The sequence below is a fragment of the Panicum virgatum genome, chromosome 5K (genome assembly GCF_016808335.1).
Source record: "Panicum virgatum strain AP13 chromosome 5K, P.virgatum_v5, whole genome shotgun sequence".
NCBI lineage: Eukaryota > Viridiplantae > Streptophyta > Magnoliopsida > Poales > Poaceae > Panicum > Panicum virgatum.
This window is the reverse complement of record NC_053140.1, coordinates 50,458,622-50,471,403: the sequence shown is the minus strand read 5'-3', so window position 1 is coordinate 50,471,403 and position 12,782 is coordinate 50,458,622. Positions and strand designations below refer to the sequence as shown.

At 45.3% G+C, this 12,782-nt stretch overlaps 1 protein-coding gene across 1 annotated transcript; it reads right to left on the bottom strand.

The window, feature by feature from the left end:
* Window positions 1-5,933: 5,933 nt before the first annotated feature.
* On the bottom strand, window positions 5,934-12,530 carry LOC120708241 (conserved oligomeric Golgi complex subunit 1-like). Its single transcript, XM_039993387.1, has 6 exons — window positions 10,212-12,530; window positions 9,377-9,571; window positions 8,303-8,607; window positions 8,000-8,185; window positions 7,172-7,349; window positions 5,934-6,695 (listed from the first exon to the last, which is right to left on the bottom strand). Exons 1-6 carry the CDS (start codon window positions 12,426-12,428, stop codon window positions 6,552-6,554), a joined length of 3,225 nt encoding a protein of 1,074 aa, XP_039849321.1. The 5' UTR covers window positions 12,429-12,530; the 3' UTR covers window positions 5,934-6,551.
* Window positions 12,531-12,782: the final 252 nt, after the last annotated feature.

Genomic DNA, 12,782 nt, shown 5'->3' with positions numbered 1-12,782 from the left:
AAACTTTTGCTATGTGCTTTCGAGCAATTATCAGGTCTCAAGATCAACTTCCACAAGAGCGAAATATTCTGTTTTGGTGCCGCCAAAGAGATAAAAGATACCTACACTAATCTCTTTGGCTGTAATGCTGGTGAATATCCCTTCAGATATCTAGGGATCCCTATGCACCACAAACAACTCCTAAATTCTGAATGGAGAAAAATAGAAGAACGCTTCGAGAAAAAGCTCTCTTGTTGGAAAGCGAAATATCTATCCTATGGAGGGCGGCTAGTCCTCTTAAACTCAGTACTTAGTAGTCTACCCATGTTCATGATGTCCTTCTTTGAAATTTCCAAAGGGGTTCTCAAAAACCTTGACAAATTTAGATCAAGGTTTTTCTGGCAAGGATCATCGGATAAACATAAATACCGACTTGTCAAGTGGGACATCTTGTGTCGTCCTAAGGACCAAGGAGGACTTGGAATCGTAAATCTGCAATTGCAGAATAAGTGTTTATTGGCTAAGTGGCTTGTAAACCTGCTGAATACCGATGGCATGTGGCAAAAGCTGCTAACTAATAAATATCTACATTCCAAGTCACTAACCCAGGTAAAGGCAAGATCCTATGACTCTCATTTTTGGAGAGGCCTCATGAAGATTAAAGATGAGGTGTTCGGCCTTGGCTCTTTTGTGGTAAAGGATGGGTCCAAGAACAGATTCTGGGAAGATACATGGATAGGAGACAGACCTTTCAAAGTTAAATATCCATCAATCTACAATATAGTGAGGGATCCACACGCAACAGTGGCTAAAGTTATGGTCACGTCGCCTCTCCAGGTATCCTTCAGGAGAGCGTTGGTGGATAATAAACTGCTTGAATGGCAAAACCTTGTAGCGCAAATCGCCCATGTCAACTTGGTGGACGAGCCTGATAATTTCAACTGGAATATGACAACATCCAGGTCATATACAGTTCGCTCTCTCTATCTACATCTGATAGATAGAAACCCACCATTTCGACATAAGAGTATTTGGAAACTAAAGATTCCTCTCAAAATTAAAATCTTCCTTTGGTATCTGCAAAAGGGAGTGGTTTTAACAAAAGATAATCTTGCTAAAAAGAACTGGACGGGTAGCCAAAAATGTTGTGGCTGTAATATTAATGAGTCTATAGATAATCTTTTCTTAGATTGCCCGTACGCGAGAATGGTTTGGAGGATAATTTCTTACGCTACAGGTTTGACTCCACCTAATTCGATTAGTCATATGTTTGGCTCATGGCTTTCTAATCAATCTAAAAATATTAGGAATTTGATTTGGGTGGGAGTGGCTGCTGTTTGCTGGGCAATCTGGAGATGCCGGAATGATATAATTTTTCACAAAGTTAAATACCATTCGATTTTGCAGGTTATTTTCAGGGGGAGGTACTGGTTACGTTTCTGGGTGCAGCTGCAGCGTGAGGAGCAAGCCAAGACAGCACTTTCCTTGATGAGCAGAAACATAGAGACTATCGCTTTGGAGTTCATCAAGGGGGGATGGAACACTTTTTATCGTTTGCTGTAATTTTATCTTTGAGAACAGTTTCGCTCTCCTCTATTTTTCCTATTTATGCGAACCCTGTAATAATTGGCTGTGTATGCCCTTGAGCGTAGAGGCCGGATGTTTTTCATCCATTATCTAAAAAAAATGTGTCTGCAAGACATTGGCATTTGTTCCGAAAAGAAATGCAATGGATGTGATATCCTAACTGTGACTTAGTTTGCGTTATGATGACAGTCACTCCATGCGTCAGTGAGATTTCAGGTATCTAGTTTCTATAGGAGGGTGCATGCTGTTGTCCTTCCTACTTGTATTGGCATGCTCACGCATTGTCCAAAAACAAACTACCTACTCGTGTTATTAAGTCAGTACAAGCAACTAATTATTAAATTTTGGAAAAAGTCTGAATTACCGCAGAAGTCCAATTTTCAACCTTCAACTACAAAACCAGAAAATATAGACCATCCAACTGTCAAAACTAGGCAAATTTGGCCCTTGGGTGGTTGCCAAGGTAGTTTTGTATTTTTTAAAAATAAAGAAATTCTAATTAAATCTAAAAAAATAAAAAATAATTTAGTTTAAATAAAAAAAATTGTAACTAGTATCAAAAAATTTCTAAAAATATAACCTATCTATTATTGCTCTATTTGAATCTTGGTTATTTAAAAATAATAGACATAACTACAAGCAAGCAAATATTATGAAAATAAAAAAATGGATATGAATAACTGAAAAGTATCATGCCAATAGATAGGTTACATTTTTAGAAAAAATTTGATACCCATTTCGTATTTTTATGATTTAAAATAAATTACTTATGATTTTTTAGTTTAAAATTAAATTTTTTTAATTCTCACAAAATGAAAAACCACCAAAGAGGCTAAATTTGCCTGGTTTCAATAGTTGGATGACTTTTGTTATCCAGTTTTGTAGTTGAAGATTGAAAATCAGACTTTTTTAATAGTTCGTGGGTGTAAACGGACTTTTTCCTTAAATTTTTAACTGCGCCAATGATCAATAATCATGCTATTAGGCATGACAGCCCTATTTATATAACGTTCAGTAATGCTTTTGGCAAGAATGCGCCTAATTCGTCACTCTAGCCTAGTTGACCATGAACTCCCAAAATTCCAAAACTTTATGCCACAAGCCCCACATTTTCAAAACGGCGTACCAATGGGACGACAAAACCTGGATCCTGTAGCAAATCCGACAACGGCGGTGAAAGATCAATATAGGAGTACCAAGCTAAAGCAACAGCCGTCGTCAAGCAGAAGTCCCATTTACAGTCGTTGCTGGTTTATGACAATCACGACATGCTCCTCAGCTGCCGTCGCAATACCCGTTCTCGCCTATGGACTTTGCTGCATACTCCTGGTGGGTGCCGATCGATACGGTATGGAGTCCCAACCACCCGTCTGTCCGTTTCCAGCCATCCATGGCTGCAGCTGATTGGGTCGCGGCACGAGATCGCAAGTCGTTTGGGTTAGGGTGACCAATACTCCCTGCTGCTGCTTTACCTTCTCGCACTTAACCCTTGACATGGTTCCTATTGATCTGGTGGCACCTGTATGAATTCGTCATGTGTCCAAATAGCGACGGCATAGGCCACTGTACGCCGCTCGTCAGCTTGCAGTCCTGCAGAGGTCAGGGGGCACGGATCAGAGTTCAGAGGTATCCAGGCAAGCTTTGGTTCAGTTCAGGTCCCCCTACCTACACCTGGATGACGTTCTAGCAAACCTCATTGAACGCGCGCCTGAACAGAGCACGCCTGGTTGCGATCAGTGAACTCGAAGCAGCGAGAGAGACGTCCCCCGACACAGTGCTGGTGTGCTTATCAAGTAAACACCTGTCCTTTGGTGCTATTATTTCAGGAGGTGTACGTGTAAAGATCAACAGGGAACGATGGTCGATGGAACCTGTTCGATAGAGATTGTTCAAATGATCTCGACGGTAAAATAATAAATTGAAAATGATTTATGACATTAAGAATGTGGTTTAAGTTTGCACTGTAGCAGTTCATGTCATTATGCATAGCCATATGGAAATGGGAATAATGATCAGACAGTAGGTAGCAGTGGTTCCTGTCTTTCTAGGATCCTGCCTTTTTTTTGTTTGTGAAAATTCAGTTCCTGTACACATTACTTCTTTTATCTTAGATGAAAAGGCAGAGCACCCGCACCGATTACCCTTGAAAAGAAGTATAGATGTGACAGCCCTTCAAATTGCGCTATATATTGTCCTTCAAACTGCGATGAGAATAAATACATGTGAATGGGCAAGGAGGATGCGAGACATTTTGCATCCGAGACGCCTTTGGAGTTTGTACATCGTACTGCACTGACTAACAAAGATGCTCCTTTAGTCCTTTTGCGGTTCTCCAACCTGAAGTCTGTAGCCTATACACACTGGCTTTTTGAACCCGGAACGGGCAGCGAGCGTACAAGACATCCGAAAAGACCGGAGTAGGTTCACCAGTTCATCCGACATTCGGAGATACAAGGACGAGGCCGATAGATCTCGGTCCGGCTGCTTGCGTGCCGACGACCCAACTGCACTGTGCACCGAGATACTCCTACCAGCAGTAGGATTGTCCATTCCCATCATCAATGAATCCGCCTCCCACACGACCGCACTGGCTTTCTCGCCGGATGCGGGTCGCCGGCCGGCTCGTGCTCGCTCCAAGCGGTTCACTTCGCTCACGCGTCTCAGGAGCCCGGCCGGGCCTTGCTCCCGGCGACCCGCGCTCGCCATGTCGTCCTCAAGGCCGCGATAATAACTAGCTAGACATGTCTTGCTGACAGATAGATATAGATCTTGCATTCTCGAGAGGACATCGCTCGCAGTCACTAGCTTCGCCCAACTCGCCGAAGTAGGCTGGAGCCCCCGATGGGTACCTGGCTGCGATGCGAAAGGCTGCTAGCCGAGAACAGTCAGAAACGGGGATGTTTTCTTTTCTCAACATGGATACTCCAACTGCTGCCTGACCTAGTGACCTGTGTACCGGTAAACCACGGCGTCTTGGTTCGGCGCATCTCGATCGAGATTCCGGAGGCGCGCCGAGCTGCCAAACCGGTGTCCCGGCCGGACTATCTGTCTCTCCACTGAGGCGGCATTAACACTGCGTTCGGCAGGCTGGAGCTGGAGCGATGTGAGAGAGAAAAATTGTAGCGCTGGAGGGCTGGAGACCAGCCGAACGCAGTAACAAGCGAGTGCGCGCGCGCCCAGCAGGCCTGCCAGATGATGAAAGGAGACTAAAGAATTGGGGGGGGGGGGGGCTCTATGTGGCCCCAACGTCATAGCTCCGCCAGTGGAGCTAACCAGAACGTTCAGCGCCCTGTCCCGGTCCACGGTGCTTCGGCCGCTAACCACCGCCGCCTCGTGCGGCGGCTTCGGAGTTCGGTCGACGCGGGCACGGGAGAATTGTATATAATAATCTCAGTATCTCGCCCGACGATAATCGTGGCGAGGTCCCATCTGACGTACATCCGCACAGGGGAGGGGGTACCGTGACTTTGGAACGCCCTTGGAGTCTTGGTTGATTCGTCGGTGGTCCGGTACGGTGTGGCGTACCACGTTCACCGGGTGCCCAGACGCCAGACGCAGAGTAGAGAGGAGCGCGGGCCAACCGGCCAAACACACTACACGTCCTCGGTAGTGTGTTTGGCAAGATACTGAGATTATTATATATAATTATATACTATAATATCAACAGGATCGTCGATCGACGTGGTCGATCTGATACGACGTAGAATCAGCATGCGTAAAGCCGTCGTATCTTCTCGAATCTTTAGAAGCTTGGGCGGCCGGCTCCCTTCTAGAAACGGGGAGTCAGAGCCCAAGGTTGACTTTACCATCATAGTCTCTGTGTGTGTGGATTAGGGTGGATTGGAGAGGAAACAAAACAAGAAAAACCCAATACTGAGCCTCCCCAACTGACGGTTAGTAATAAACGGGTAAAACGTGAACGTCACGAAGGAGAGCACTCGATCATGTTGGAGACGTGCGTCATTGAATTTCCCCCCCCCCCCCCCCCCCCCCCCCATCTCTTTGTCCATCAAATCATGCCATATTGACATGCCGTTACTCCACTCTCTTTCGAACGGGCTGAAGGGCGGTCGTTCGCGGTTCGCCATCCGCGCACGCCACGGTCCATCACTCACGTACGCATCAGAAGGCTAAGGCGGGCACCTTTCCAGCCCGAAACCTTCCAATCCATGGCACGGCCTGGTGCGTGCGGACTGCGGGCACACCACACACGACACACCCTTACGCCCCCCACTGCCAACCTTTCTCTTCCGTGGTGCCTTTGGATACTCCTTGCGGTGGTTTCTGCCCTCCTAATTAGCCACGTACAAATTCAGCAACTAATGCTGCTGCAACTGCTTTTTTTCCTTTTCAGAGAAATGAGCACAGGTTCAAAGGGGACAATAAAGACTTTATTGCTATACTTTCCATTGTACACATCAGCAACTTTGCCTACATGGAAAACCACAAACATTGCAGTTTCAGCACTTTTCCCAAAAAAATCCTCCTGACTCATCGAGACAAAGAAGAGGAAAAGAAAGAAAGAATGGACGCCCAAAATTCTTCTCACGACTTCATGTGTCAGAGTATCCACGAGATGGTCCGAGTCCGCAAAAATGTCATCCAATATCAGCACTTGCTTTGTCCTATGTACTGTGTCAAATCGCCAGCAGGAAAACACACTGGAATCACATTTGATTTCCTTAACCACTCCTGAAATCTGTGTCCAGTCACCAGAATGAATTAGGTATTGTCTTCTTGGCATCATATTTTTTTAAGCTTCTCCATGAAACTGCCCAGCCACAACAAAGCATCTGAGGAGGCGCATCAAGGATAAGGCTAGCAATACTGGGCCAACCATGCGTCATTCTGTAACCAACAGATTTCCAATGGCAGACTACACCTGCCAACAGTGGTGACAATCTCTCGATGACAGGTGTGGATTTCCATTTAACGTATAGGAAGTATAGGTTGAATCATATCGATCAAGGCTCATGGTACCGTGACTATGAATCATATCGAACTCCAGATGTGAAAGAAGAGAAAAACCCAGCTGCTGGTCCAGGAAGAATGTCACTTAGCTTACCGACCTGGCTATCAGAGAGCATGGACCCCCATCTTGATGTGTTCTCCCCAAATTTGCTCCCGACCTGATGAACAGCATGGCATGGATGAATATATCAGTTAAAAGAAACATGTCAGATTTTAGGCTGTGTAAATAAGGTTCGTGAATGGTGTTGACAGAACACCAGAACTGAATTTCATTAGTAAAAGAAAAGGAAATATTTCTTCCCCTTTCCAAAGCTCAAGAATTACATGAAAAATCAAAAGTACACACAACACCCTTTTGGCTTCCAAACGAAAATGATATGTCCTAGTGATAATCACAAGGTTTAGACCAGTTAGTGGCTTAGTGCTCAATTCATTTTCCATGCTTCCAAACAAAAATGTTATGTACTAGTGAAATAATTTCCTAAGCATTTCTTGTCATAATAACCATAACTTCCTCAAGCAGGCAGAACGAATATTGATGGACAAATTTAATGATTGTTTGTTTGTTTAGCTTAATAGTTAATAGCATATGAATTGAAGTTAAAAATAAATAAACTTGTAGTCAGTCAGTCACCTGAGTAACAAATGACTTCAGCAATGGAGCAGCACCAACAAGACTTGCATTATCATCAAATTCTGGTGCGGTAGATCTATCACCATTTGAATATGATTTCCAAGGACCTTTAGAGGCATTGTCGCTAGATGGTGACTGTAGTGATGATTTGTGTGGTCTTGATGATATAGCTGGGGCACTGCAGGCAAAAAGACAAATACGAACTGATTATAATCAACAAACTAGATAATATATTCTTCTTCACAAGACACCTAAAAAATGGCCCTTAGAAAGAACTCCTAACATAGATTCCTAAGCAAAAAAGAGGGGGGTTTAATAAAAGAATGCTTTACAGGTCTTCTAAATGCAGAATGAGCACATTTCAAATATGTTATAAACCTACATAATTTTACTTTCAACTTTGTCATTTCCACGTACAATAGACTAGAACAGACTACAAAGTTGCATCCAAAATTTGTTAGATGTGATGACAGTGTGCGGATGGAACACTTAGAACATGCCTCACTAACGTAAGCTCTTGACATTCAGCAGATAAGCCGCTGCTATCGAAATCACTGCCAATTACATGCTCCAGAATAATTCGCATAAAAATACATCAGGTTTTACCACCCATCCATGAATATCTTATCAACAAATAGTGCTATGCACACTTTTCTTGTTATCGTATCGTAGCTATTTCCGCTGATTGCACAGGTGGGTACAAAGCTGATAAGTTGCCTGATCGTGAAACTAGAAGTCTAGAGTTGAAACTTGCCTACAGAAACATGCACTTGGCAACAACATAAACCTGTATTTAGTTATTTAGGCACCACACCGATTATTACTTACCTGATCGGTAGGTACTTGAATCTTGGAACCTGAGAGCACCTCATGATATTCGAATCTGTATTTGACTTTGTTGGTAACTTTTGTACAGTACCAGTGTACATGTGATTCAATTGGACCAAAAAACCAAAAAGAACAACATAACGCTTGTAAGATTGCTTCTCGTTCTCCCAGAGGTAAGGTTCATACCTGTTGCAAGAAATATTGTTTCAGTTGGTAGGAACATAATACAGGAGTCTTTAGTTTATTTCTCACATATTTTAATGACTTGACAGATATAACAATTTAAATCGGAAGAGTTCTTACGTGGCCCAGTCTATTGGATCCAATCTCTGCGAGAGCTTACTGATTAACTTGTTTATAGGCTCTACGACAGCTAAGTCTGCATGTGATTGTGACTGTTTTCTCCTGAAGGAAGACTTGGTGACAGTGCTTGGTAAAGGGTCCTGTTTTGTCTGTGTTTCAGTAGTGTTGGTGGAAGAACTTTTGCCTCCTGATAGGACATCACCAATGAAACGCAGGTCTAGCAGTATTTGCAGAACTCCTTTCTCTGAAACTCGAGAATTCCCAGATTCAATAGATACAAGGAATTTTTCATAAATATTAATGACCTGCATACATTTAAATAAAAGTTAGATCATATTGATCATATTGTTCGAAAAACCTATACTGCCAGGTTCAAAGTTAGATCATATATTCCTTAAAAAAAAGTTAGATCATATTGCTCGAAAGACTTATACTGCCAGGTTCATATGGAATCATCATCAGCACTGGTTGAGACAAATACTTCTATGAACACATGCAGCAACTAGGTCATCTAAAAATCAAATGCACTTGGAACATTTTCGAAGCTGAAGTACTCAAGCAGTAGTGCCTATTGTCTAGATGAATGCACTCGTTCCAGTTTGTATTTTGTAGACAACATGGCCACCTAAATCGATGATACATTACTATTTTATATAGAACAAGAAATTTTTCTTAAGCTGCAGTAGTTTGACTAATAATTTATTCCAATACTGGAAGAATATGAATTAGACTTTCGAAGCGCTAATAGTGGAACAAGACAAAGAATTTGTTTCTTAAGATGTGCCACTGTTGTTGTAGATTTATCATTCCGGTTTGAAGTATCTATAATCCAGCATATGCAGACAAAGAGCCTGCAAATAAAGTTCCAAAAAACTCAACTGTGCCAAACTAGAACAACGAAGAAGCTATTTTGTGGTTTATGATCCAAGAAGAAACAGCTTATAGTTAGATCTAACTCAAAGAGTTAACTCTTGGATTCTTGAGTCTTGACTAAATGTTTGATAAAAATCCTCCAGTTTTTGTCCAATGCATCATAACTGTTTGTGAACTCATAACGGGGACAATGGGACATACCTTCTGCAGTAGCTCCCATGCAAAATTATGCAAGATAATTCTGCCCAGGATGTGCCCTCCAACTTTATGAATCTCCAAACATGCTTGATAAAGAAAGGATATGATATACAGTGAAGGCATTGATGGAAGAGCTATTTTCATCTCCAAGGGGCCTTCAGCTGTTTCCTCTTGTTTGATGATTGTGACTTCCCAACCCTGACAAGACAACGAAACCAGAATTAAAACAACTAGAATTCAATACTCAACAAAAGCATGAGAACATTATTTTGGCCACTAAATAGTTTGAGGTTGATGACGAATACTCTGGCCAAAATAGTAAAATTTAGTCATTGACTTAGGCAAGTGCATACCAGTGATGCTAAGCACCTGATAGCCCCTAAGCAGGCAGGCTAGGTAGCAATTAAGCAATGTGCACAATGGTGACACCTAGAGCTGAATGATATAGTCACTCAAATTGTGGCACATATTTTTCTAGATCCGCAATCAAACTCTGCACTTTTAAAATTCATTCTTGGACATCCCATGAGACTTGCTTCCAAAGTCACCGTTCTTCGTCAGGCAAGACCAAACCTCTTAAACTAGACCTACCTGCTATTTTCCTTAATTTCCCTAGTATTTCTAGGTACAGTACAAAGAGATATTGCCTTCTATCTGTTCAGAGATGTCCAATAAGCTACACTAGATGTCCTTATTAGCATATGTTAATGTCACTATAATATCAACCCCTCCCTGTTTTTCAGTTGATAATACAAATAAAATGCAGTTACGCAATTCAATGCTACACTGTATTATATACTGACAATGATCACAAAGACAAGTGGGTTCGAAGGCATACCCTCAAAGGAGTTGAAGAGGATAGTGAATCATCTTTATTGAGATCATATGAAAGAATATGAGATAATTCAGCAGACACCCATGATATCCATACACTATGAGCCATGATGCAAAGTGACTGCAGGGTCTTGTAAAGTTCATCGAGTCTAGGGTTGGATCTATCATCAGCTCCAAATAAAGATACAGCGGCAGCAATAGTTTGTTTCCTGGGGCTATCCGATATTTGCATTCCAGGACTCCTAGGGCTGTCAAATGTGCGTCTTCTGGGGGTAAAAGACATTGAAGAATCAAAAGATGCCCTTGAGTGTCTTGGTGTAGGTGATGACAACCTGGCGAATGCTGCACCACCAGCCTCCTTCACCCACTCCCTTGGAGAGCCTAATATCAGGGGTACATGGCTTGAGTGGTATCTCAGCGCAAACAACAGACGACCAATGAATAGAGCCCTCTCCGCTATAACAGATGCTGCAGGTATGTCATTATCCTCTTTTTTGGTGCCCAACAAAGCTGAGAGCTTTCTAAGCTCAGCTTCTAATTCTTTCAGTACTCCCGAGATGGTCCTATAGCATTTCTCCTGGAGGTATGGCACTAATTCCTTTAGTCTTGGGGCTGCATTATGTGACTCCACAAAGCTTAACAGATCATCCAAAATACTCTTGCATTTGCTGTCAATTGCATTCCTGATCCGACTAACTTCTGGCCCAAAATATGAGGTAAGGCAGCTATGGAAATCATTCTCATCAGCAATTGGTTTCAAGTGTGCCAAAACTCCTCCTTTCTTGATCTTAGACTCTGAGAACCAGAAACCACCGCCCTTTGAAGACTTCTGCAGGTATGCAAAGAAATCTCCAGCATCCTTTGGATCAAAATTGGCACCAATAGAATCAATTGATTCCTTCACGTTAACACTTGCACCCAAACTATCAAGCTCTGAATGCAAAATGTCCTTCATCCGCCGCACAAATGCTTCCTCCATCCAATCCTCAAAAATATCCTTGCTGTCCTTCAAAATCAACCCACGGATCTGATCCCATGGCGATTCAATTTCTGACCCAAAGACGCTCTTCAGCCACTGTTCCAAACTCCCCTCCAGCCCATCCCTCCCATCTAGCGCATCACGTACAAGCCTTTGCATTGATCCAAGTAGCTCCCCACTCTCAATGGAATCAACCAACTTTTGCCCCCCAGCAATCACACCAAAAGTTTCAGCACAACATTCTTTGAGCCAATTTGTACAGGCCTGTGCTACGGCATCTGGCTCAAGCAGCACCATTGTAGCTTCAAGCTGGTTCATGTGCTCCTTCCACAGCCGCGCTTCCTCATCAGGGTCTGGGAGGCCACCGAATAGCTGTTCAGGTGGCGTCTTCTCGAGCACCGTCTTGAAGAACAGTGGCATTTCACTGAGCGCAGGCAAAAACAACTGCCCAACGTGGCCAAGCGTGATACGCACGATCCTCGCCACATCGCACAGCACGGAGGTGTACGATGACAGATCCGAGGCGAGCCCCGTTAGGGTTTGGGTGATCCACGCGCGGCGCGAGGTAAGGAAGAGGAGGAGCGCCTGGGGCGGGGCGAGCGACGGCGCGTCGATCGCAGCCACGGCCGCGAGAGTGTCAGCGTGGGCCGCTACGGGGAGGCGGCGGTCGGCGAGGCGCTCGCGCGCGCGCTGGGCGATCTGCGGCCGGAACGCCTCCACGAGCTGGGCCTGGTGCGTGAGGAGCGGGAACCGCGCGGCGGCCGCGGCGTCGCGGGAGAGCCGCCCGTGCACGACCTGAGCCCGCAGGTACCGCCCCGCCGCCTCCAGGAGGAGGCCCTCGTCGAGCCGGCCCCAGATGTGCTCGGGCGTGTCGACCAGGTACTTGGCGCGCGCGGCAAGCGCGTAGAGCCTCGCGCGCCCGCCAGCGGACGGGGACGGCGAGGCGGCGCTCGCGGCCGGGGAGGGCTCGGGCGGCGGTGAGAGCGACGAGAGGGAGCCGGAGATGCGGGAGAGGTTGTCGGAGATGGAGTCGGAGGACTGCTTGATGAGGAGGATGGAGTCCGCGGAATCGAGCAGGTCGCGGTAGCTGCGGCCGACGAGCTGCCGGAGCTCCTCCTCCTTGGCGGAGATCTCGCGGCGGGTGGCGCCCTCCGCCGCGCGGATCTCCGGTATGCGCTTGGTACGGAACAGCTCCTCGGCGTCGGCCGCGCCGCCGACGCCTTGGACGGCCGCCGCAGGCATCGCGACGGCGCTTGCCTTCGAGCGCGCGGCGAGATCCAAGAGGGGATCGGGAGGGAGGGAGGGATTGGGGAGGGAGAGACTTAGTGAAGAGGCACGTCGTTTGAGTTACCACTTAGCAGAACGAGGTGGAAGGAGGGTGTGTGGTGGGGCCGATTTTAAGTCAAGCATGGGCCCGGCAAGTCAGAGAGTGCAGGCGTGGTGGACCGGGTGCTGGGAGCCTTGTTGGAGAATGGCGGAGCGGCTTGTCAGTGGGCGAGAAGGTGGCTATGCTGATTCGTAGTTTGGTGGGCCGTTAGTTTCAGGATTTGAGTTGATGGTAGAAATTGCAAACGCCACGCGGTATCAGCGAGGTTG